The following is a 25137-nucleotide window of genomic DNA, read 5'->3' on the forward strand; positions in this document are numbered from 1 at the left end:
GCACTGTATGGACACTTGTAAGTTATTAATGTAAGTTTCTGTTTTGTCACTTATAAAAGGGAGATGGCAAAATCCTCATCATGAGATAATGGAAGCAGTTAAATATTATCTACTATTGGTGCTCCTGGGTGACTCAGTAGGTTAGGCCTCTGCCTTCGGCTCATGTCATGATATCAGGGTCCTGGGATTGAGCCCTGCATCGCATCAGGCTTTCTGTTCGGCAGGGAGCCTGCTTCCTCCTCTCTCTCTGCCTGCCTCTCTGCCTACTTGTGATCTCTGTCTGTCAAATACATAAATAAAATATTTTAAAAAGTATTATCTACTTCTTACTTTCTAATACTACTAATACATACTAACACACATCCAACTTTACTGCTTATATAATGGTAGGATTATCATATTAAAAATCAAATAACAGGAAGAAATTTTAGATCAAAAATGCTATGCACAGCAACTTGTCAAAGATCATAACACAATTTCAATTTTTATTTAAAGTAAATATAATCACTCTTTCTTTGAAATTCAGTTGTGAAAAGAATTTAGACTTACTTATATAATGTGTATTTATTTTTGGAACATAAATTTTTAATAGATAAAGCAAACTTATCAACAGATGCTTTTTAAGGTGTTGTTTATTCAAGGGCAATCAATTTATAATACCACAAAATAGATGTTGTGAGGAGAATTTTGCATGTCTGTGATTATGCATATTTTCTGAAGAGGTCCTTAGCTTACAGAAGCTTCCTGAAGGAACCATCCATCGACACACAAAGTTTCCAGTGGTGATGGGTTGACAAGCTTTAAAATCATCTCTAAAATCAGATTTCAACAAAATTCCAGATTAGAACTTTAGTTACAATCTCCCTTCTCGTGCTCCAGCAATCTAATCTCTCCTGAGAGTTTTTTGATCTTTATAGAATCATAATGAAATACCAAATCACTCAAGTAAATCTATAAAATCCATGGGGAATCTCCTTATATTTTCTAAAGTTTAACTCCATTTCACTGATTTTGAAGGAAGAATCATTTATGCAACTTTTGGTTTAAATGTAATACTACTGAATGAAATATGTCATTTCTTGTGTTATATAAATATAAAATTGGAAGAATCATTTCATTAAAAAGCCCATTCTCATGAAAAATCTTTCAATGCCTTTGAAAGACAGTATACTTAATGGTTAAGGGTGTAGAATTTAGAGTTGGGCTCCCAGATTTGCAAATTCAGCCCTATTAATCTCTTTTTTGTAATGCCACTGAAGTTGATCTTTTAGTTTCCTCATTTAGAAAATAAGGTAGTACTGTTTACTTGTCTTGTAAATTTGTTGTAGGGAGTAAGTGGAGAAATTGTAAAGTATTTAAATAGTGTCTACTACATAGTAAATTCAGTAGATGTATTACCCCTATTATGATATTACTGATAATATTGCAAAGCTGAAAATTAATCAAGAGGTTATTGTTCAGGGTCCTGGGTGGCAGAGTTGGTTGACTGAACAATTCTGGTTTTGACCCAGGTCATGATCTCAGGGCCATGGGATAGAGCCCTATGTTGGGCTCTGCAGTGAGCACAGGGTCTGATGGAGATTCTCTCTGCCCCTCTCCCTCGTGCTTTCTCTCTCTCTCTCTCAGATAAATAAATGAATCTTTAAAAAAAGAGGAGAGAGGTAATTTTTCTTATTGCATTAAACTTAGAAATATTAGGAACTAATAAAGATATTTTTCAGTTTCATAAAGAGGCAAAAATAGTCAGAAAGTTTTTTTTTATTTAAATATCTATACTTAATGATTGAGATAGACACCATACTCTAGGCGTTGCTTGTTTAAAAATGGGCAATACTGGGGAACCTGCGTGGCTCACTCATTTAAGTGTCTGCCTTCCACTCAGTTCACGATCCCAGGGTCCTGGGATCCAGCACCATATCTCTACCACCTCAGCTTCTCTTTCTTCCTCTGCCTCCTTCTCCCCCTGCTAGTGCTCTCTCTCTCTCTCAAATAAATAAACAAAATCTTTTAAAAAATGGACAATACCTCCATTTTAATCAGGTCAACTGTTTGTCATAGATTATAGTCATCTATTTTAACATTACTACTTCACTAAGCCAAGCCAAGACTTTTTAAGAGAAAATAAAGAACACCATATCCTGTTTATGTGTCTTGTCTCAGAAAGAGAACGTAGTGTCCTTGCTTACACAAGAAGATATTCATTTCCAAAACAGTAGAATGTGATTAATTGCCTTTTGATTTCGTTTTCTTTTGATGTGGTCAGAGCATATCTTTAATTTATATATAATGTTTTGATGAAGAAATTTAGTTCACACCCATCAGGTTGACAAGTATTTTTTCACCCATATGTTGTTGAAGAGGTAATTGTACAACACTTTAAACAAAAGAAAGAATGTCAATAAACAGATGTTTTTTAGGATATGATTTATGACAGAAGTTCTACAAACAGGATTTTCTTTGCCAAATAATTCCTTTCAAGCCTTTCTCTTTTAAAGAATTATGTAATGTCTCTCATTTTGTGCCAAAAAAATAGTCAGGATATGAATTTGACATCACATGCATGGTGAGAGCTTGGAAAAGATTCTGAGAATGCTATTCGCTTCCATACAAAAGGTCACAGAGTTAATTCTCCAAGCCAACATTTGAAACTGGCTGTCCTGAGAGCCTTGGATGTTTGGAAAATTAATGTGCCTATGTTCAAAATATACTTGTGCATACACTTCTAATGAACCCTTTCACAAGACAGAGAACATTGTGTCCACCTCATTTTACAGTTGCCTTTTTCCAGAGGAGAACTTTGTAAATCTACAGGATTGTACTCACAGGATCACTTAACCTAGCTGAATCACAAGAAATTGCTCTTTAAGAATGAACCATATGAATTATTTTAGTGTGTTATGGACTCTGACTTGAAGGAATTGTCAAATGATCCTCCTGGGACTCTAAAAAATTCAGCAGCTTCACATGTCTGTCTGTTTATATATCTCAAATCATGTGAATTAGGCCTCACCAAGAGCATTCACCATAGAACATGCATTATTATAACTTTGTCTATGGTCTACATGAAAAATGCCATTTTGGAGAATGTGGTTACATTTGATAGTGCTGATGATTATTTTTTGTTAAAGATTAAGGGGGTTTTATATGTGATTTTAAAAAAATAAACATTTATTTATTCATTTTAGAGAGAGAGGGAGAGAGAGAGCATGAGTGGGGGCAGGTGCAAGGGAGAGAAAATCTTCAGCGGGCTGGATCCCACTATCCATGAGACCATGACATGAACAAAAGCCAAGAGTCTAGTGCTTAACCAATTGAGCCCCCGGGCGCCCCGACTTTATATGTGATTTAATTGAGTCATCTTTGTGCTCTTCCTATGTAATTCAGGGATGAGGAAGATGGAGGAGTCTGGGAGTGGCAGAATACTAGTAATCCTTAATGGCTAATATTTATTGAGTGTTTACTACGTGTCAGATACTTGCCTAAACATTTTATGTGTATTAACTCATGTACTGCTCACAATGTTTCTTCAGAGCAAGTACTACAATTACTTTCATTTTGGAGATGAGAACCCTGAAATATAGTGAAGTGAAGTAATTTATCTATGGTCACATTTTAATTTAGGTTAGAAAAAAACCACTTCAGGTGCCCACTGATATGCTGAATTTCAATGGGAATACTTTAAACTTTTTTTTTTTTTTTCAAGATTTTACTTATTTATTTGACAGAGATTACAAGTAGGCAGAGAGGCGGGAAGAAGCAGACTCCCCACCGAGCAGCAGGGCTCGATCCCAGGACCCTGGAATCACTACCCGAGCTGAAGGCAGAGGTTTTAACTCACTGAGCCACCCCAGCGCCCCCAGTGGGAATACTTTAAACAGAGGGGATGGCTAGAGAGTTCTCCCATAAGAATGTTATTTGAATAAACCTGGGTTTGTTTGGAACTGGGCCTCTTTTTCTCAGATCCAAAACCTAAAGGTTCTTGCTAATCTTTCAAGATCATCTTTCCCAATAAAAAATGTGTATTTTCACGAGTTATGAATTATCTGGAATGTCAACATATAATACTACACCATCTAGGTCATCCCACTTTGTGGGAGCCGAATTAGAGTTTGTTTGGTGAGCTCAGGAGTATGCCACACAGATTCTAGAGGGCTCGACCCTGGTAAAATCTGGTGAAATGTTCTAGTCCTAGAGCAGAGGATCCCAGTCTAACAGCTAGAATTTTCAAGTCCTTGAGACTTAAGTTTTTTTTTTTTCCTCTGCTATTACTGCTGGTTATTCACTGACAACTTCGTAACTGTTTCAAAAATGACTGAAAGTTGTTACATAGGATTGTTTCTTGTACCCCACTTTTTCAATCCCCTGGATATACTTGCCTCCTCCAATGTGCTGTACATGTGATCTTGGGGAACTCTGCCCTTTGGCATTTGGTATTAATTTTATGGAACCCACTCTCAGATTTCTTTGTGAGGGTCTTTTCTGGAAATACAGACCCTTTGTAGACACTTACAGTCCTCTATAAAGGAGTGAATGATTGAGCAAAACAAATAAATATGAAGGGATGCTTAAATATACAGCTTTTCTCATCCCTGAAAAACGGATTTATATATAAAGGTACAGCTTTTTCATAGTAAATAACATACCCGAGCTGGAGCAAATTTTATTTGAAAAGTTCTTAGTCACTAACCAAAGCTTGTTTCCCAGTTGTACCCTGAACAACAGATTATTAATATGACATCATAAATTACTTTTAAAAATAATTACTTTGAACTTTTTCAGGCTGACATTAACGCTTTCTTGTCCAATGGATCTCAAGAATTTTCCAATGGATGTACAAACATGTATAATGCAACTGGAAAGTTGTAAGTACAGACAACTTGCTTTTTCTGAATACTTTGAAAGAAGTAGTCAATACAAATTTTAATGGATTATATCGATAATTCAGAATTTTGTAACTGTTTTTGTCAGATATTTACTAAGCAGGCATGTTCTCTGTCACCACATAATGAAAGTAATCTCTTTCAGTACATGCTGTCTATACTATGATAAATAAATTGAGGGCCTAGGAATAACAGTTTTTAGGCTTGACAGACAGCTATATATCTCTATACAAATTGTCAGAGATAAAAAAGAAAATAATCATTAAAAACAAACCGCCATTTTAAAAATAGGGTACCTGTTAGAGACTAAGCATTTTGTATATGCTATGTTTAATATTCACAGAAAAGATATGGCTGTCCCCATGTTTCCACATGTCAAAATGGTCATTTTGAGTGCTAGAGTGTTGTGCTCCAATTTATGGAGGTGGGGACAACAAATCCTCTGGTTCCGAAGCTTATGCCTCCTTTGAGCCATTTTGCTAAAGTTTATTCAGAGCGTACTCTGCTGGGTATGTTATACGCGTTATCTCAGGAGAAGAGAAATTTCTTACACTTTATCAGAGATTTATCCAAGCTTACAAGCATTCCTTTAAACTCCTCGTCTTTCAGAGTGGATCTATCCGCATCACTGATTAAGGTTAACACAAACATTTCATGTCTTTCTGTTTCTTTGAAATTATCTGTAGAATCGACCCAAACTTAACTGGTTTTCAACGTTTAACAACATAAAAATGTAAGCATTATGCAGTCTTTTTCTTGTGGTTCTGTGTTATATCGGAGGAAAAAGCGTCTGTTTATCATATTCCTTGAGGAAAACTGGAAGGTGAAGTCTTCAGAGTCTCAGGTCTCCAGGCAAGGTTTGTAGTGTGGAGGAGCTGTCGCTAGATGGCGAGCCTACTTCATGGGGGAATGCGGCACGCCTCTCCATTTGGTTTCTCTTCAAGTAAGAAGTGGAAATTCTCTTACTCTGATAGTAACTCCTTCTTGTTAAACTTAACTGCATGACTTTTATGAGTAGTTCTTAAGTGTGAAGCAAACACATGAATAAAGTACTGAGCAAATAAAAAGAAAATAAAATAATGTCGTTTTAGTTAGGGGAACTATTTAGAAATATAAGTGGAGAGGAGCAAAAAGAAGATTCCCAGCTGCGGAGATTTTTGTTTTGTTTTGTTTTGTTTTGAGCCCTACCATGAAAGCATTTTGAGGATGGGCTGGTTCTGTATCTTGGTTGCAAAATTGAGTACATAACATAGAAGGGTGTCAAGAAAGAAAATCATGTACAAAATAGTTGAAGACAAACTATTGCCCTCATTACTAAACCAGGCATGGTGGATATTATCTAATAGGCAGGAAGGAGTTGTTCAAGATTTAGGAGCAAGAAAATGAATCTTTAAAGATTCTTTCAGTCAAATGAACAAAGATTATTTAAGAAGGTTTCATAATATTACAAAACAAAGAATAGGATTAGGGACAAAGGGGAATGATGTAGAGGGTAGAAACAGTAGAGGTTGATACCATAGGGGAGGCAAAATTTTATCTTCACCCTCTTACCCTTTTTCAGCGGGGCTTGGGAATTAAACAGGCATAAAACAGATTAATGGGAGAAAAGGATACAAATGTATTTAATGGAAGATTTATGTTACATGGGATCCCTCATAATGAAATGAAGATTCTGAGAATTGGCAAAACCTAAATGTTCTTATACCAGGTTGAACAAGGAGAGGCAATTACGAAAAGGTAGCTAAACTAGGCAGAGAAGCTAAAGGCAGATCAAGAATTATCTTAATGTGGTCTGTACCAAATTCTTTGCCTTCAATTCCCCATTGAAGATGTTTCTCTTGTCCTAGTACAGGGAACACTCCTGTTTTCAGGAAGAAAAAAAAAAGGAGGTTAAAATGCCCTTCTAATATCTACTGTTTTTTCAAGTACCTTTAGTTCAAAATAATCCTTATGCTAAAGGGACATACTTTAAGGTGGCAAAGTCTACCGTACTTTATTTGCTAAATACAAAATGGATGTGAAGTCTCTGGGAGCAGATGAGTTCAGAGCTTAGGTAAATTGAATCATACTGGAAACATTAACAGAGGAAGAAAACATAGGATGAGAAGTAAACGTGGAAGGGAATATTGATAAATCTTATCTTAATATATTCACATTTTGGGGAATTTAGGTAAAAAACAAAAGGAAGGTTTAGACCTGGGGATACACTCTTAAAAGCCATAAAGAAAGTGGTTCAAATAATAAGATAACATTTCTGAAGGAGAGAATATAGAGGGAAACAAAGAACAGACCCTTTAGAAATGCCTTCATTTAGAGATTGTTGGAAGGATTTCCAGTCAAGGGATGGTCATAGATAGCAAATTAAAATCAGTATCACTCAACCTCAAAAGAAAGTGCTGTGGTCTGTTTAACAGTATCAAATGCTACCAAAAACAATTTTTTTTAAAGGTAATTGAATAAAGAGCCATTGTTATTGATGGCAAAGACAAATGTGATTAGAACAATGAGGGTCAAATCTGAAGTCCTCCAACAAAAATTTTAAGTGCATGATGAGAGAGTGGGACAGTGAGTAAAATCTATTACTCCACGAATGTTAGTTACTAAAGAAAGATGAGAAAGAGTAGAGTGCCTGGGGGTAACTGGGTCACTGGGCTTCCTTTCTAGAATAAGGAAAGCATACTGCGTTATTTTACAGAACGAAAGGCTGACATAACAAGACCTTTCACTGTTTCTGCCTTTCCCAGAACATTTCCCAATTAATCAAAAACTCAACATGGAAAAGCAGGGCCTCTTGCCTCCTCAGTCTTCTTTCTTATTTTCTTATGTAAGGAATGACTAGATTGCCTCACCCATCCCTTTCATATATTTCCATCATTATACACTTTCTGCTCTCTTATGAAAAATTAATTGAGCTCACGATAGAGATACTGTTTATCAAACATCTTCAGCAGATGCTAAGAAAATCTTGTTGCTGTAGAAGCTGCTGAAGTCAAAATTTTCCAGGTATTTTTTTGTAAACTCTTTTAGATCACCTTTCTCTCTCCCTTCCTCCCTTCCTTCCTCTCTCTCGTGCTTCTTTCTTTCCTTCCCTCCCTCCCTCTCTGTCTTTCTGTCTTTCTTTCTTTCTATAATGGCTTAAAATGAAAGTTAACCTGCTGGAAAACAAGTTAACTTGCTAGAAAGCAAGAGCTGTAAGCTTGTGCCTTGATTGAGAGCTGACTGCAAAAGGAAAAAAGGAAACAAATTGGTTTGAGAGGTGCAGAAAACAAGCAATAAAGGCACATAATTTAAAGGCAAAGGCCTGTCAGTATCCAACTTTCTTTTCTTTTTTTTTTTAGGAATTTATTTATTTATTTGACAGAGATCACAAGTAGGCAGAGAGGCAGGCAGAAAGAGGAGGAAGCAGGCTCCCCGCCGAGCAGAGAGCCGGATGCAGGACTCGATTCCAGGACCCTGAGATCATGACCTGAGCCAAAGGCAGAGGCTGAGCCACCCAGGTGCCCAAGATCTAACTTTCTTAAGTTCAATGAATGTTCCATGATGTCTGTCAATGGTCAGGACTATTCAAGTGACCTGATGGATCTTTATTCATCTAAGAATCAACTGAAAAATATCTCTCAAGTATCTAATATCACTTGATATCTTGGGTGACACACAATACTTAAAGCACAAAAGTCCCTGGTTTTAAGGACTTGAGGGGCACGTGGGTGGCTCTGTTGGTTAAGCCTCTACCTTTGGCTCAGGTCATGATACCAGGGTCCTAAAATCCAGTTCTAGGTAAGACTCTCTGCTCAGTGCTGAGCCTGTTTCTCCCTCTCCCTGTGCCTGCCACTCTCCTTGCTTTTGCTCTCTCTTCCTCTCTCTCTCTCTCTCTGTAAAATAAATAAATAAAATCTTTAAAAAAAAAAAAAAGAAGAAGAAGAAGAAGAAGAAGTTGGAGGACCAGTTGATGAGTTCGTCATGAAGATTTGCATTAAAAATTATAAGTAGATGTTAATGAATATTATTGGTACAAAGAGAAGAATGATTAAGGCAAGAACAATGCCAAGAGTGAATAAATTACTTAGAAAAGTATATTTTGTCTAAACTAGCCATGACCCCATACCTCTAAGTGTCTATCCATGACTTGGACTTAAAACCCTGGGTGATACACAATTCCTAGTGTAGGAAGAAGTAAGTCACTGGGAAAAAGTGGGCAGGGAAAGTCCAGGAGAAGAGAAGTCGTGATGGAAATGGATGCAAAAACAAAACCATGTATGAGCTAAGGATAGCATCAAGGAACAAAAATGGAGTAACAACTTTCAAGCCAGAATTAAACAATATTGATTCATCAAGTAGAACACGGGAAAGAAGATAAATAAAAGAAATGAAAATATAGTATATAGGAAGCACAGAAAGAGCAAAAACAGCTTTCAATAGTACCATAATTACAATAAATGGGGGGTGCCTGGTTGGTTGAGTCGGTTAAATGTCAACTGCTGATCTCAGCTTAGAGCTTAATCTTATGATCATGAGTTCAAGCCCTATGTTAAAACAAAACAAAACAAACAACTTAACAAAAACAAAAACAAAATAAAAGCAAAGGTTAAATTCACATTGCAAAATAAGGAGATTTCCAACTAGATGTTAACAAATATTAAGACTCAACAATATGTTGTTAGCTAAACACTTTTTAAAAAAATTTTGTAGGGGCATCTGGGTGTTCAGTTGGTTAGGTTTCTGCCTTTGGCTCAGATCATGATCCCAGGATCTAGGGATCGAGTGCCACATCAGGCACTCGATCCAGGGGAAGAGAAGTCCAGCAGTGTGGCAAGGAAGCCTGCTTTCTCCCTCTCCCACTCCTCCTGCCTGTGTTCCCCCTCTCACTCTTTCTCTCTCTCTCTGTCCAATATATAAATTAAAAATAAAATAAAATAAAATAAATTTGCAAAAATATTTGGGAGAAAAAGACAGAAAAATGCATATTAGAGAAATGTGTCTAAAAAAATCAAGGATGATAATTTCATATCAGGAAAGAAATTATAGAAAAAATTATGAGACACAAATGTTTGAGTAAAATGCTGACAAAGAAACAATATATAAATAAGCTATAACAATTATAAAAATATCTTTCATATAACTTCCAAGTATATAAAAGCAAAAAATCAGGCAGAATTACAATTTAAAAAAATAGATAAATCATTAATTTACTTGATAGTACAGGTACAGATACTAGAACAAAAGTAATTTATGGATAAAGAAAAAACTCATGATTTGTTTTCAGGATACAAGAACAATTACAAAAAGTATGTTAGTAAGCCACAAAGGAAGCTTTAATAAATTCCTAAAAATCAACATCTGATGGGATGAGATCTCTCACTAAAATGAAATATGACTAATAAAAACACAAAATTACTATAAATTACTATGTGTTAACATAAATTATAACATACTCCTAGACAAAGATAGATCAGGAAACCAATAGCATATAATAAGTGACTTCTTGTTTAAAGAAGAAATAAAGGAAAACTGCTTACTAAATGACATTGAAGGCATTAACTCTCAAAATCTTGAGACCCAGAGAAAGCAGTGTTCTGTACTAAAAACTACTGAGAGACACCTGGGTGTCTCAATGGGTTAAACCTCTGCCTTCAGCTCAGGTCATGATCTCTGAGTCCTGGGATTGAGGCCCGGCATCGGGCTCTTTGCTCAGCAGGGAGCCTGCTTCCCCCTCTCTCTGTGCCTGGCTCTCTGCCTATTTGTGATCTCTCTCTCTCTTTATCAAATAAATAAATAAAATCTTGAGGAAAAAAAAAAAAAGACTACTGAGATAGGCCTTTGATTCACGAAGACCAACAAGGAAAAACAGAGTATTTAAAAAATCACATAAAAACTCCAAATTGGTACTTTGGGAAGTCCAAGAACCTAGAGACACCTCTGAAAAAACTCGTCAAGGAAGAAAGAAATTATGTTGCATATAAGAGATACAGAGTGAAGAGGAGGAAGTGAAGGGAAGGAAATGACAATAAATATACTAAACTGAAAACAATAAAGGAAAATCCTGAGCACTCCATCTTTTCCAGTTCTATCTACTGACCTGACATTAGAAAAGAACCTCAGGCAAAAGCTTTATTTGAAAAAGAGAATAAAGAGAAATCCACACTGCCGATAGCTAATTTCATCATAAATTAATGAGAAATTCAAAGAGCTGAGACAGTAATGGGGAAAACAGAGAACATTTTGAAGGCTTTTTCAATGACTTGCCTAAAAATTAAGCATTAAGATGATTCTCTCAATTTTTCTCTTAATACCAATGATTAAATGTTGCTTCAGTTACATGAATTAGAAAAATGTAGGTGATTAATGGAGAAAGTCATGCAGAAGCTGACTTCTGTTTAAATATGCTATGTTTCTTGTAAAACTGGATTTCACTAGAAATTTCTTTTAGATTACTGGGGTTTTACAATACAGCTAGAATAAGGAATGGTTGTGGAAATATAGAGAAATAAGGTTAGCAGGGTTGCTTAGAGGCATTAAGATAAAAGATTTCTGAAGATAGTCTCAAAAATAAAGAACAGAAGAGAGGACAAAGAAGATGACATCATTTTAAGGAAAATTGAGGGACAAATGGGAAGAATAAAACAGAGAAAGACAATGAAAAGTTCTTTGTGGCATTTTAACATATGTTTCCTGGAGACTGTTTTTCAAATATTATTAACCTACTTTACTTGGGGAGTATAGCATTCATATAGCACTTTCACTGAATTTGGAAAAAAAACGGGAAACCAAGGTTACTTTTTTAAAATATTTAATTATAAATAGAAATGTATTAGCTGTAATCCAAATATGTTTATCATAGTGATTCAGTAGCTGCCATTTAAAATCAAAATGAAATAGCCACAGTAAGACTGAAACTTTACCCTTAGATTAACCTAAAAAAGCTAAATCTCATCACTGATAATGCCTTTGCAGCCGAAGAAGAAAATGAGTCCCCATATATACAGACACACCTCATTTTACTGCATTTTGCTTTTTTGTGCTCACAGATATCATGGGGTCTTTTACAGATTGACAGTTGGTGTCAACTCTGCATCAAGCTAGTCTGTAGGCACCATTTTGCAACAGCATTTTCTCACTTTGTGTCTCTATGTTTCATTTTGATAAGTCTCATAATATTTCAAACTTTTTCATTATCATGATATTTGTTACAGTGATCTGTGATTACTGATCTTTGATGTTACTGCTGTCATTGTTTGAGGGCTCCATGATTGCACCCATATAAGATGGCGAACTCAATGGATAATTGTAGGTGTTCTGACTGCACCACTGACCAGCCATTGCCTCGTCTCTTTCCCTCTCCTTGGGCCTCCCTAGTCTCTGAGACATAATATTGAAATTAGGCCAATTAGTAACCCTACAGTGGCCTCTAAATGTTCAAGTGAAAAGAAGACTCACACACCTCTCACTTTAAATCAAAGCCAGAAACGATTCAGCTTAGTGAGGAATCCATGTTGAAAGCTGAGATAAGCGAAAGCTTGGGTCTCTTATGCTGGTCAATTAAGTTGTGAATATCAAGGAAAAAATTTTGAAGGAACTTAAAAGTGCTACTCCAGAGAATACAAATGATAAGAAGGCAAAATAGCCTTATTGCTTATATGGAGAAAATTTGAGTGGTCTGGACAGAAGATCAAACCGGCCATCACATTCCCTTCAGCCAAAGCCTGATGCACATCAGGGCCGTAATGGTCTTCAATTCTGTGAAGCCCAGGAAAGGTGAGGAAGCTAAAACAGAAAAGTTGGAAGCTAGCAGAGGTTGGTTCATAAGGTTTAAAGAAAGGCCTGGTCTCCATAACATAAAAATGTAAAGTTAAGTGGTAAGTGCTGATGTAGAAGCTGCAGAAAGTTTTCCAGAAGATCCAGCTCAGTTCATTAATGAAGGTGGCTACACTAAATAACAGATTTTCAATGTGGATGAAACAACATGTCATTGGAAGAAGATGCCATCTAGGATTTTTATAACTAGAAAGGAGAAGTCAATACCTGGCTTCGAAGCTTAAAGAACAGGCTGACTGTCTTGTTAGGGGCTAAAACAGCTGGTGACTTTAAGTTGAAGCCAATGCCAAAAATCCTAGAACCCTTAAGAACTAATGCTAAATTTATTCTGCCTGTGCTCTAATTTGAAAAACAAAGCCTGGATGCCAACACATCTGTCTACAGCATAGTTTACTGAATATTTTAAGAGCACCATGAGACTTACTGCTCAGAAAAAAAGATCCCTTTCAAAATATGACCGCTCCTTGACCATGTACTTGGTCACCCAAGAACCCTGATGGAGATGGACAATGACATTAATGTTGGTTTCAAGCCTGCAAACACAATATCCATTCTGAAGGAGTAATTCTGACTTTCAAGTCTTATTATCTGAGAAATACATTTTGTAAGACTCTAGCTGCTACACATAGTGATTCCTCTGATGGGTCTGGGCACTAGAGATTGAAAACCTTCTAGAAAGGACTCACCATTCTAGGTGCCATTAAGAACACTAATGATTCATGGGAAGAGATCAAAATATCAACGTGCAGAAGAATCCGGAAGAAGTTGATTCCATTCCTTCATGGAATACTTGTAGACTTCATTGGAGGCAGTAACTGGAGATGTGGTGGAAATAGCGAGAGAACTAGAATTAGAAGTGGAGCCTGAAAATGGGACTGAATTGCTTCAATCTCATGATAGAACTGGAATGGATGAACTCTTTCTTATGGAGTGTTTTTTGGAGATGGAATCTGCTCCTGGTGAAGAAGCTATGAAGATTGAAATGTTGTTGTCATTGTTGAAATGACAACAAAGGATTTAGAACATTACATAAATTTAGTCAATAGAGCAGCACCAAGTGTTTGTGGGAGTGGACTCTAGTTCTTTTTTTTTTTTTTTTTTTTTTAAGATTTTATTTACTTATTTGACAGACAGATATCACAAGTAGGCAGAGAGGCAGGCAGAGAGAGAGGGGGAAACAGGCTCCCAGCTGAGCAGAGAGCCCAATGCGGGGCTCGATCCCAGGACCCTGGGATCATGACCTGAGCCGAAGGCAGAGGCTTTAACCCACTGAGCCACCCAGGTGCCCCTGGACTCTAGTTTTGAAAAAAGTTCTTCTGTGGGGAAAATGCTATCCAACAGCATCACGTGCTGCAGAGAAATCATAGGTGAAATGAAGAGTCAGCTGATGTGGCAGACTTCATTATTGTCTTGTTTTAAGAAATTGCCACTGCCACCTCAACTGTTAGCAGCCACCACATCAAGGCAAAACCCTCCACCAGCAAAAAAAGCTGTGACTCACTGAGAGCTCAGATGATGGTTAGCATTTTTTAGCAATAAAATCTTTTTAAATTAAGTTATGTACATTTTTTTTCCTCTGGACTTAATGCTATTGCCCACTTACTAGACTAGAGTATAAACATAACTTTTACATGCACTGGGAAGCCAAAAAATTATTTGACTCCTTTTATTGCAATATTCACTTTATTGCACTGATCTAGACCTAAACCTGCAAGGTATCTCTAGGGATGCCTGTAGGTTTGAAGTTCAAACATTTCCTTTATCAAATCTAAAGGCCTGCCCCATGGAGTGTTTGTCAAATCTCAACAGATTTTTACCCAGTTGCTTTTATAAAAGCCAGAAGTTTAATATACTATTATGCCTCCAGTCTATAACATCCTCATTCACCCTCACGAGAGAATTCTAGAAGAAATACTGTAAATGCTTGCTTGCTGTTGGGTGTAAAGAAATTGTATCAGTTTCATTTATCTTTCTAATACCTTTTTTTTTTTTAGTGTCAAGTTCAGTTAGAAAGTATCAGCGATTTACCATGTCAATTTTCATCTCCAAAATTCACAGCAGTAGAAATTTATTAAATATCAATAAAAAATATTAAGCCATATATGCTACAGAGAGAATTCTGCAATAAAGCCTTACTTTTCATTACATGTTTTATTTAATTTAAAAAATAGTGTGTGATTTGTGCCCCAATTTCTGTGTGTTATTGCTGGTAATGTGTAAGATTGAGTGACATTTCTACTAAAGATAAACTAAATATTAAAGTGACCACTAGTGTTCCTTCTCAGAATTAGATTATATTACTACTAAAGTTCAGAATCTATTATATGACCTTTTAAAAAAAAAAACTGGCTGTATGAAGTAAAACATAAAGCTATCTTTTCAAAGAACAAATTTTCATTGATATCACAGTTTTGTTTATAAATGTATTTTCTTTGCTTCACAAGTTACTAGTCTCTGAGGGAAGGAAACAGCTATGTTATGACTTAGACTATGCCCCTAAGGGACTGACAGTGCAAACTGATGTGCAGGAATAAGGTGAGGGAAAAAACTAAAAATTGTAACGTTTAGCCTTTAATTTATACCATAACAAAAATTTCTAAATTGACAAATTTTCCCCAAGTGAAAAAAGACGTGCAGATTTTTTTTAATCTTGGAAGAACATTGAATAATAATTTCCTAACATCATCATAAACTATTGTTATTCATAAAAAGACAAAGATGACATAGGGTATATGAACTATCACTGTAATTCCTTATTTCATATCTAAAGAGGAATGTAGGTAAGGCACAGGAAAAACTCACCAATGTGAGAAAGTTAAAGAAATTTTAATTTCAGGTTAGAAAAGAAAATGCAAGGAAAGTAACTCAGGAGAGAGAGGAATCTTTTCCACAAAGAGCAGCCTAAATCCCTAAAATTATAGGAAGAGAACTTTTTAAGGTCAACTTAAAAAAAATACTGACAAAAATTGTAAGACGCTTCCAAAACATGCTTCAATGGGGTTTTTGGATAGAAATATCTAAAGATAGATGGGAGGTATTTGCTATTTAATTTTCAGATTCATTTCAAAACCACATCTCAAACCAGTTTCTCTGGAATTTATGCCAAGACTATTTAAGGAATTTGGTGAAGATTTTTGACTTTTATTTCCTAATAATCTCTACTGTTTTCAAGCTCTTTCATAATTTAGCAAAGTATTATTCAAAATAGTACTATGCCTTTTGCCCGGCGAGTCAGAGATATGAACGATTCTTATTTTGCTAAGTATTACTGAAACCTCTGTGGTTGCAATGTTAGTTAGAAAGCAAGTTTTCCCAAGACACAAATATTCACTAATGAACAAGCTACTTCTAAGATTACTTCCCACTTAAACATTTCAGCCTGCTTAACCCCGTGACTATTCTCTTCTGGTGTGTCCTCATCTTGGTAAATTCACTTTTGCGGATTGTCAGATATCCTAAACATAAGGTGTTATCATAAAAATAGTGTAGTTACAAGTCTTACAAAAAGGTGATGCCACAGTACTTTTATGATCTTTTACACCTATTTCCTAAGCACAACTTGATGAGATGGGCTTTATTTCCATTGTAAATATCAGCAAATTAAGGTTGAGAAAGGTTGAGTGACTTTCCCAAAGTCACACAATGAAGATGTGGACCAAGCAAACTTCTGTGAATTAATAGCTCACAAACTTAAAACAAGCATCAGTCATTTCAAAATCTATCTCTAGTAACCAAAATGAGAACCACGAGTATGGATTAATGGTTTATAGGTTAGTTATACCAGAGAGTTCTAGAGAAAGTGTAATTACTAAGAAGATAATTGAGCAGGCCTATAACTTAAAGGAAACCACATCGAACAACCTGGTTGATGGTAGGATTATTCAAACTAAACGCACAAATTGTACATAAAAAATGTTTCAGTTAAATAGATTTTGACATAGCAGTTGTTCCTTGTCAGGTCAATAAAATTTACTTGAGTAATATTCCTCCTGGCAATAATCAGCAAGCATGTGCCAAGTGTAAGCATTTTCTTCCTTTCGGGTTTTTTTTCTTTCTTTTTCTTTTTAAATTCCAGCTGCTAGTTAAGTACATCAGCATTTGCAAGCTGTGTCAAACCTAGAAATCTCAGCCTTTCTCTTTTTTTTCTATTGATTGAGAAAGCTGGGCCAAACAGGCTTCTAGGTCACTTAAAATTGAATGTTAAACTATAGTTGTTTTATAATTCTCAAACTGTTTTCAACTTAAAATATATTCTCAGTCATATTCTCCCTTTGAATAAGTATTTCTTTTACATACTACTCATGGTGGAAAGTATTAAATAACCTTTTTTTCCCTCTTGTGGACTTTTAAGCTGTTTTTTAAATGACCAAAGGTCATTTGATTTCTTTTAGTGACAATATAATACATTTGAAATCATGTCTTCAAAATAAACATGTTTAGGGACACCGAGGTGGCTCATTCAGTTAAACTACTGACTCTTAATTTTGGCTCAGGTCATGATCTCAGGGTTATGAGATCGAGCCTCACTTTAGGTTATGTGTTCATATTATGTGTGGAGTCTGTTTGAGATTTTTCTCTCTCCCTCTCCTTCTGCTCCTACATCCCTACTCCCCGGCTTACACTCTCTCTCAAGTAAATAAATGAATAAAATCTTTTAAAAAATAATTTAAAAAATGATCATGTTTATACAGGGAAATTTGTACCATCAAGATGATAAAACAAAGACATGCTTTAGCCTTGGTTTCCGATCTTCTGTACTAATGTTAACCAATTTTGTTTGTCTCACGTGCTCTGTCTATGGTCACAGATATAAAAAGTATAAAAGACACAAATATAAAAGGCATTTCAAACATTAAACTGCAGAAAATTAAAAAGTGTTTTGCATATTAACATTGCAATTTTATTTCAGATTTAAGTAATTTTTCTAATGTGATTGGTATAGAACTATATCTTATTATATCTTCATCTCCCTTACATGGACCATCCTCTTTTCCAATCATGACTCTTTCTTCTGTCTGTGGCCTGTTTAAGCTTTTCCTGATGTTTCTATGGAATTCTCTCTTTGTATTTATTTATGTGTTATTTTATAGGTGTTAATGACAGTCTAACTTTATATTTCATAGTTCAAAGGGTTATAAATACATACACATAATTAAATCTCCCCTTTTCTTAATAAAGTATACCTTCTATATGCCAAAATACAAAAACATTATGCATCTTTATAATGTCCTTTTTTTAAAAATATTTTATTTATTTATTTGTCAGAGAGAGACAGAGAGTGAGCAGAAGCAGGAGGAATGGCAGACAGGGGAGAAGCAGGCTCCCCGCTGAGCAAGAAGTTCAATGTGGGGCTCGATTCCAGGACCCTGAGATCATGAACTGTGATGAAAGCAGATGCTTAACCAACTGAGCCACCCAGACCCCCCAGTGTTAGGCATTTTAACTCAGAAATTGTGTAGCGTACCTTGTGTTTACGTTTTCAATATGAGTGGATTTTATTTCTGTATAACCCTTTTTCGAAATGTATAGAAAATTCTCCCATTATTATTTATCAAAATTTTTTTCTAGGGTAGATGCAAAATGAAAATTTCCCCTTAAATTTCTTTTTTTTTTTTTTAAAGATTTTATTCATTTATTTGACAGAGATCACAAGTAGGCAGAGAGGCAGGCAGAGAGAGAGAGGAGGAAGCAGGCTCCCCGTGGAGCAGAAAGCCCGATGTGGGGCTCGATCCCAGGACCCTGGGATCATGACCCGAGCTGAAGGCAGAGGCTTTAACCCACTGAGCCACCCAGGCACCCCTCCCTTAAATTTCTATACATAGGTCTGGTTCTGGCCTCTGTTCTACACCATTCCATCTAATTGGTACAAAGCTTCTGAAACCATTTGAATACTACAGCTTTATTTGTACATTTTGTCCTCTGTCAAACAGATCTGCTTCTTTACTTTTACTTTTCAAAACTGCCTTTGCTATGTATATACATTTGTACTTCAGGTTAGTTCATAATTACATTAGGATTTTTATTTACGTGGAATTGATATTATAGAATAATTATTAATTATGGTCACAATAATGTGTCACAAGACAACAACATATTTCTGTCTTTATTTCCATCTTCTTCTCCATCTTTCAAAGAAATTTAATTATTTGATTTTCACATTTCTTTGTTAACTCATTGCTATACACATTATATATTTTTGCTGAAACTGAGAATAAAAATTTTGTTCATATTCATCTTAAATGATACAATAGCATTTAAATCCATATTCTAATTTTATGAAGAAAAGACTTGGATCTTAGTTACCCAGAGGTGAGCAGCTGAACTTCTAGAGCAAATAAAATCATAGGGTGAGGAAGACAGCAAAGAGAATTAAAGGGGGAATTCCCAGTGACAATATTGGGAAATGGAAGTTCTTCCCACATGAATGAACCATGTTCACAGGAGAAAGAGGTGACAGAGTCTCTCTAGGTGCCTTGAGGACACTTTCCCCAACCCATCTGGGATTCAGTCAAGTGGGAGGACAGAGTAGTTAAATGATAAACACTTCTGAGGGGTTAGAGATATTTGAAAAAGGGAGATGTCCTGTGTCCCTTTGAAAGGGGACCACCTTGTAGGGTGGCCACAGCCACATAGGCCGTCCTAACAACCAAAAATATATCAGTGCAGCATATGTAAAAACATAAGGAGATAAATGATAGAAGATTGGTAGGTAGCTCAGTGGTAAGCTAAACTAGTAGTTCCTCTGTTTTTTATAGCTGTTTAATTACTTGGAAGAGATCTAGAAATCCCCCAAATTCCACAAACATATAACGTAGTTGGGAAGCTCAACTTCTAAGTGATCTATCATAGGGCTCACAATAAAGTAGTTTCCATATCCTATTATTTCAGGGAATAAAAAAATAGAAAATAAATAAAAGAAACAAAGCCTGAAGTCTATGTAAATGAAGATAAGATCTGGTTGGAAGGTATGGCTGAAATTCTGTATCCTGGCAACAAAGGGAACTATCAAAGTACAATGATGCCAAGAGAACAGACCATATATTTTACCATCCTCAGATCTTGTTGGATGTGAGGGTCCAGCCCCAGACCCATGATGAAACATCTTGAAATGGAGGGCAGAAAGCGCCAGTGAAATAACACAGCTTAAAGTGACCTTGCACTCATTTCTCTTCATTGTCATGGGGGCACTGAAGCTCCACCTTACCATTAGAGTAACCATGTAACTTATCATTAAAATGGGGACACTTAAAATATTTAAAAAAAATAAAAACCCTATCACTTATAAGATATAGTAATTTTAGTATCTGTGGTGCCTTTCTTTTAGACTCTAAAGATTTTATTTATTTGTTTATTTATTTGAGAGAGAGTGAGTGAGAGAGAGAGAGAAGGAGAGGGAATATGAAGCAAACTCTGCACTGAGCACAGAGTCTGACACGGGGCTCGATCCCACAGCCTCAAGATCACAACCTGAGCTGAAACCAAGAGTCAGGCACTTCTCCGACTGCACCACCCAGGTGCTCTTGATAGTGGTTTTTGTTGTTATTGTTGTTGTTTTTGTTTGTTTGTTTTCTTTTAAATTAGCAGGTGAATTAAATAGTTCTGAACTGTTTCTTTTCAAAATATCCTTTCTACCTTGCAGAGCCCCTCTCCTTATCCCAAACATGGAACATGATCAAGCACCAGGAGGGCAGTATGCTCTCTCTCCATCTGTCTCTCTCTTGTCTCTTAAAATTAATAAAAAAACAAATAAATAAATAAGCAAACAGATAAGTAAACAAAATATATCCTTTATAAAGAAATATATGCATGTATATTAAAGCAAATCAAAATAATTGGAATCATGTTAAACATTGTAATTTTGATACTAAATTTGAAATTGTTAAAAATCACTTGACCTTATAGACCCTAGATTATAATTTTCTTAGTAAGAAATTGTTCTCTATAGTTGAGGTAGCTCAACTCAATTGTCTATACTTGATAATTTCGTAACTTGAGTTTATGTATTTTATATTGATGTAAGTAACCATTTCGGCCCATGTAATTTTACAGATATTGTCTTTGTCTTGAATAAGAGTACCTTTTATCAAAAATAGGCTCTTAGGACAAAACTCAGCCATAGTAGTTGTTTCTACTTAAGAAACATTTTTAATTCTTCACCTAATTAAGATGCTGGGAAATATGTCTTCTTAATTCCATTTCCATTTCAATATTAGTTAACCAATTAAAAACAAGCAGTCAATACAATCTTTCCATTTCCACAGTTATCAAATTACAATAAATATTGTATCATTTGAGACCTTTCTTCCTTTATATTGTAGGGATCTCTGTTTAGAAGCTTCATTTTTATAATTGCTATTTACTAAAATCTTCAGAATCCAAAATTTTAGTGTTCCATTCATAAAATAAATTCATTAAATATTTCCAACTGACTTTGAATACATGCAACCAAATTTAGAGAAGCTATTTACCAAAAGTTCAATATCTTTGTAGGACATACAAGTTGATTCATGAAATAGTTCTTCAAATGTTTAAATTTAAAAAAATAGCTGATAACAAGCAATAAATAGAAAAAGCATGTTGTGCCATAATGAAATATAATTTTTAATTCGACATCAGCTTTGTCCCACACAAAAAAATTATATTTCAGGTACTCTGTTCCAATAAAAACGTTATAAATGTTAACAACTATAGCTTCTCTTTCACTGATAGAGTGTCACAGTTTATGTGTGTAAAATAAATCATATGTGGGATGCCTGGGTGGCTCAGTGACTTAAGTGTTCAACTCTTCATTTCAGCTCAGGTCATGATCTCAGGATCTTGAGATCAAAATAAAAAAAATAAAATGAAATAAATTATAAATGCATTGTAAATAATTCCAAGAACACTTCAGCTCCACAGATTCCCCCCCACTTTTTTAAGTTGTGCTATGCTCACCACAAGTGTAACTACCATCTGTCATCATACAACACTATTACAATACCATTGACTCTATTCTCTATGCTCTACTTTTGTCTCTGTGACTTACTGGGCTCTTTTACAACAATGATGAATTCCAACAAATATTTTATTCAGATCTATCACAAGCAAATTACATTTATTCTCAGTGTTGAACTTTTTAAGTAAATGTAAGAAAGACTTCACAATAGAATTACATAGTTCATCTTCAACCAGTGTGATTCCAAAAGATTTACTTTGATTATAGAATTAGATTTAAAAACTAATTTAAAATTAATTTAGCCAATTTTCTCTTTAAAGCAGGAAATGATACTGAAACAAGCCTAACGTCATTTAATTGCTTGCAAATTTCCTGTTACACCATTTTCCAAGAAAAAATGAATTTAAAAAAGAATGAAATTAATTCAGAAAAACAATGATTTTATCTACATAAAAACTGATTTTTTTATAGAGTAATGTGTAAATCCTGCCCCTACAAATGCACGTGTCAGATAACTGTCTTGGGGCAGCATCCTTAAAAGGACTATAACATTTGAAATCGATGTTGATGTGTTTTTAGCTCTGTGTGTCTCATGTTTTTTTATGTAGACGGAGCTTTTGTGAATGTTAACTATAAACAATGTCTTGTTTAAGTTGCACATTCATCATCAACCTTGTTGTAAAATGGAATTTGGTGCTTAATTTTTCAATAAATATTGAACTTTCTCTTCTTTTAGCCCATTGCTGACAGAAGGATTTATTGCAAGATTTAAGAGTGTTGCCAAATAATAAAATAGGTGTAGGTTTCAGAGCGTTCAGATTGCTTTCTGTATGGCCCATAGCAGCACTACTCTGCTTTCACTGACAAGGATCTTGTAATTTTCCATGACACTTGGATACTTTCACTGACACTTCACAGATGTCACAGGTTTGTACACCACGTGGGCAGCAGGGGGGAAAAGTTGAACACTTCCGCCACTACTCAGATCAGGAGTCAGCTGCCTCTGAAAAGGACACACTAGTTTTTTGCTACTGAAAGGGTCTGGTAAAGATGGACCATTCCTGATATTTGCTGTTGTACAGATTTAACATAATATTAATTTAAGATAGTAAAATAGTCTCATACTCTTACACCATGGGAGAGTCTAGAAGTAAAATTGAAGGATCTATTGAACCAACAATGATGTATTTTAGAACAGTGCTTAATAATACCTAATCTAAAAATGAGAAATCTAGGGGTGGTTCAGTAGGTTAAGTGTCTGCCTTCGGCTCAGGTCATGATCCCGGAGTCCTGGGTTCCAGTCCCCTATCAGGCTCCTGGCTTAGTGGGGAGCCTTGCTTCTCCCTGTCATCCTTGTTCACTATCTAGGTGATAGAGAACTATCTAGGTGATAGCCCTCTCTCACTATCTGGGTCTCTGTCTCTCTCTCCAATAAGTAAATAAAATATTTTAAAAAAGAAAAAACTTAGAACACATGCTAAGAGAGGATCTGAGGGAAATAAAGTAATGTGGGGTTGTCTTGGCAAATCAAGGTATGTAATTTTAATGTCATCTATATATAGGTGACTCTCAAAACTTTATCTTCAATCTTGACCTCACTTTCAATATATAGGTGTGATTTCAAGTATTTTTGACACACAAGTCAGTGTCAGATTATGACAACGCCTGCATCTCTGGCTGATATCTTAAGCTCAAGGTAGTCCCCAATAAGATCATCATATGTGAGAGCACACACACACACACACACACACACGCACACAGATGCACACACACACCTCCCCTGCCTCCTTCTCCATTTCTAATTCAAATATTCAAACAACCTGCTATATGCCATGTAATATTTTAGGTACTGAAAAATATGTCAGTGACTAAAATGGAATCATCTCAGCTTTTATGAAGTTTCAGTCGTAGGAAGCTAGGTAGAAAAATGCCCCCTAAACTGTTGAAAATATACAATTTCAAATAAAGATAAATTTTATGGGAAAAGTGAATTAAAAAAACTAATGCTGACTGATTGGACAAAAACCTTTTTATAAGACAGTCAGAGAAGGCTACTCTAAAGACATGAGATGTAAGTTAAAGACTGCGGCACAACTACTTATCAGTGACTTAGACTTGAAACTTTGATGTTGCTTCAACTTCTTATTTTTTCCTTAAATATATATTTAATTAATCCTTAATTTTGACAAAAAGAGATAAAGAAATAAATATTGCCTCTGACTTAACATTCCTCATGGACCATTGGGAAAGAATGAGAGCTTTTTTTCTTTGCCATCTCAAGAATGCAAGTGACCTTTTAAAAAAATCTAAATGTACTGTATTGTGATAAGAATACTTAGCATAACAGCTGCCATCTTAAATTTTTCTAAAGATTTATTTATTTATTTATTTATTTTAGAGAAAGAGTATACGGGAGCTTAGAGAGGGGCAGAGGGAAAAAAAACCTCAAGCAGACTCCCTATTGAGCCTACTTGGGACTCAGTCTTAACCACCCCGAGACCACGACCTGAACAGAAACCAAGAGTCAGACACTTAACGAACTGAGCCACCCAGGTGCCCTTTCAGTATATAACACATTATTGTTGATGTAGGTACAATGCTGTACGGCAGATCTCTAGAATTTAGTCATCTTGTTTGACTAAAAATTTATGCCTGCGGATTAGTAATTCTCATTTTCCCTTCTCCCGGGTCCTGAGAACTGCTATTCTACACTTTGAGTCTATTGATTTGATTATTTTATATACCTTAAATAAGTAGACTCATGCAATATTTGTTATTCTGTGACGAGCTTATTTCACGTAACATAATGTCCTCAAGGTTTATTCATGTTGCAGCAAAATTTAAAAAGAGGGCTATCAAATGATCCAGTAATCCTACTCCTAGTTATTTTTCCAGAAGAATTAAAATCAGGATGTGGAAAAAAAAAAAAAAGAATAAGAGTGGGAATTGGCCAAAACAGGTGTAACAATATATTAAAATAACTTATTACTGTTTCATCAAGGATCATTGACATTCTTTTTTGTTTTTTAAGATTTTATTTACTTATTGACAGAGAGAGAGAGATCACAGTAGGCAGAGAGGCAAGCAGCAGAGAGAGGGAGAAGCAGGCTCCCTGCTGAGCAGAGAGCCTGACGCGGGGCTCGATCCCAGGACCCTGAGATCATGACTTAACCCGAAGGCAGCGGCTTTAACCCACTGAGCCACCCAGGTGCCCCAAGGATCATGGACATTCTTTAAAATTGGCTTTTTTATTCTTGTACTACAAGATATGGTGGTAACAAATACAATAACCCTCAACACAGTTTGTGGTCACTGTCTGTAATTATGCTAAAACGTTTGAAGTTTTACCATCCCATTGTTTTTTCACTATCAGGGCGAATGCCAACACGAAGAAAAAGGCAAATGTCTTATTAGGATTATGAAAGTTGTTTGCACCTTGCAAATCTCATGAGTGGATCTTGATGCTACTGTCTCTAAAGCAGAATCTTTGTCATATCACTCCCCTGCTTG

At 35.6% G+C, this 25137-nt stretch overlaps 1 protein-coding gene and 1 long non-coding RNA gene across 7 annotated transcripts in view; one reads left to right on the plus strand and one right to left on the minus strand.

The window, feature by feature from the left end:
• The window catches only part of GLRA3 (glycine receptor alpha 3), a 194503-nt gene that overhangs the window by 123456 nt on the left and 45910 nt on the right, over positions 1 to 25137 (plus strand). Inside the window, exon 5 of the mRNA XM_059177450.1 lies at positions 4780 to 4862. Within this exon, the coding sequence (XP_059033433.1) occupies positions 4780 to 4862 (83 nt within the window). The remainder of the gene's footprint in view (positions 1 to 4779; positions 4863 to 25137) is intronic.
• Positions 1 to 25137, minus strand: part of LOC131833763 (uncharacterized) — a 127944-nt gene that overhangs the window by 8189 nt on the left and 94618 nt on the right. For 2 of the 6 annotated variants that reach the window (XR_009354616.1, XR_009354617.1), the window contains one exon: positions 6036 to 6741. The exons of 1 other annotated variant lie outside the window; for it this stretch is intronic. This is a non-coding gene — a long non-coding RNA (uncharacterized LOC131833763). Of the gene's footprint in view, positions 1 to 4241; positions 5933 to 6035; positions 6742 to 17418; positions 17488 to 25137 lie in introns of those variants that run through there. 3 more of the 6 variants (XR_009354623.1, XR_009354620.1, XR_009354618.1) reach the window with 3 other exon arrangements.

Source organism: Mustela lutreola, chromosome 1, assembly GCF_030435805.1.
Source record: "Mustela lutreola isolate mMusLut2 chromosome 1, mMusLut2.pri, whole genome shotgun sequence".
Lineage (NCBI taxonomy): Eukaryota > Metazoa > Chordata > Mammalia > Carnivora > Mustelidae > Mustela > Mustela lutreola.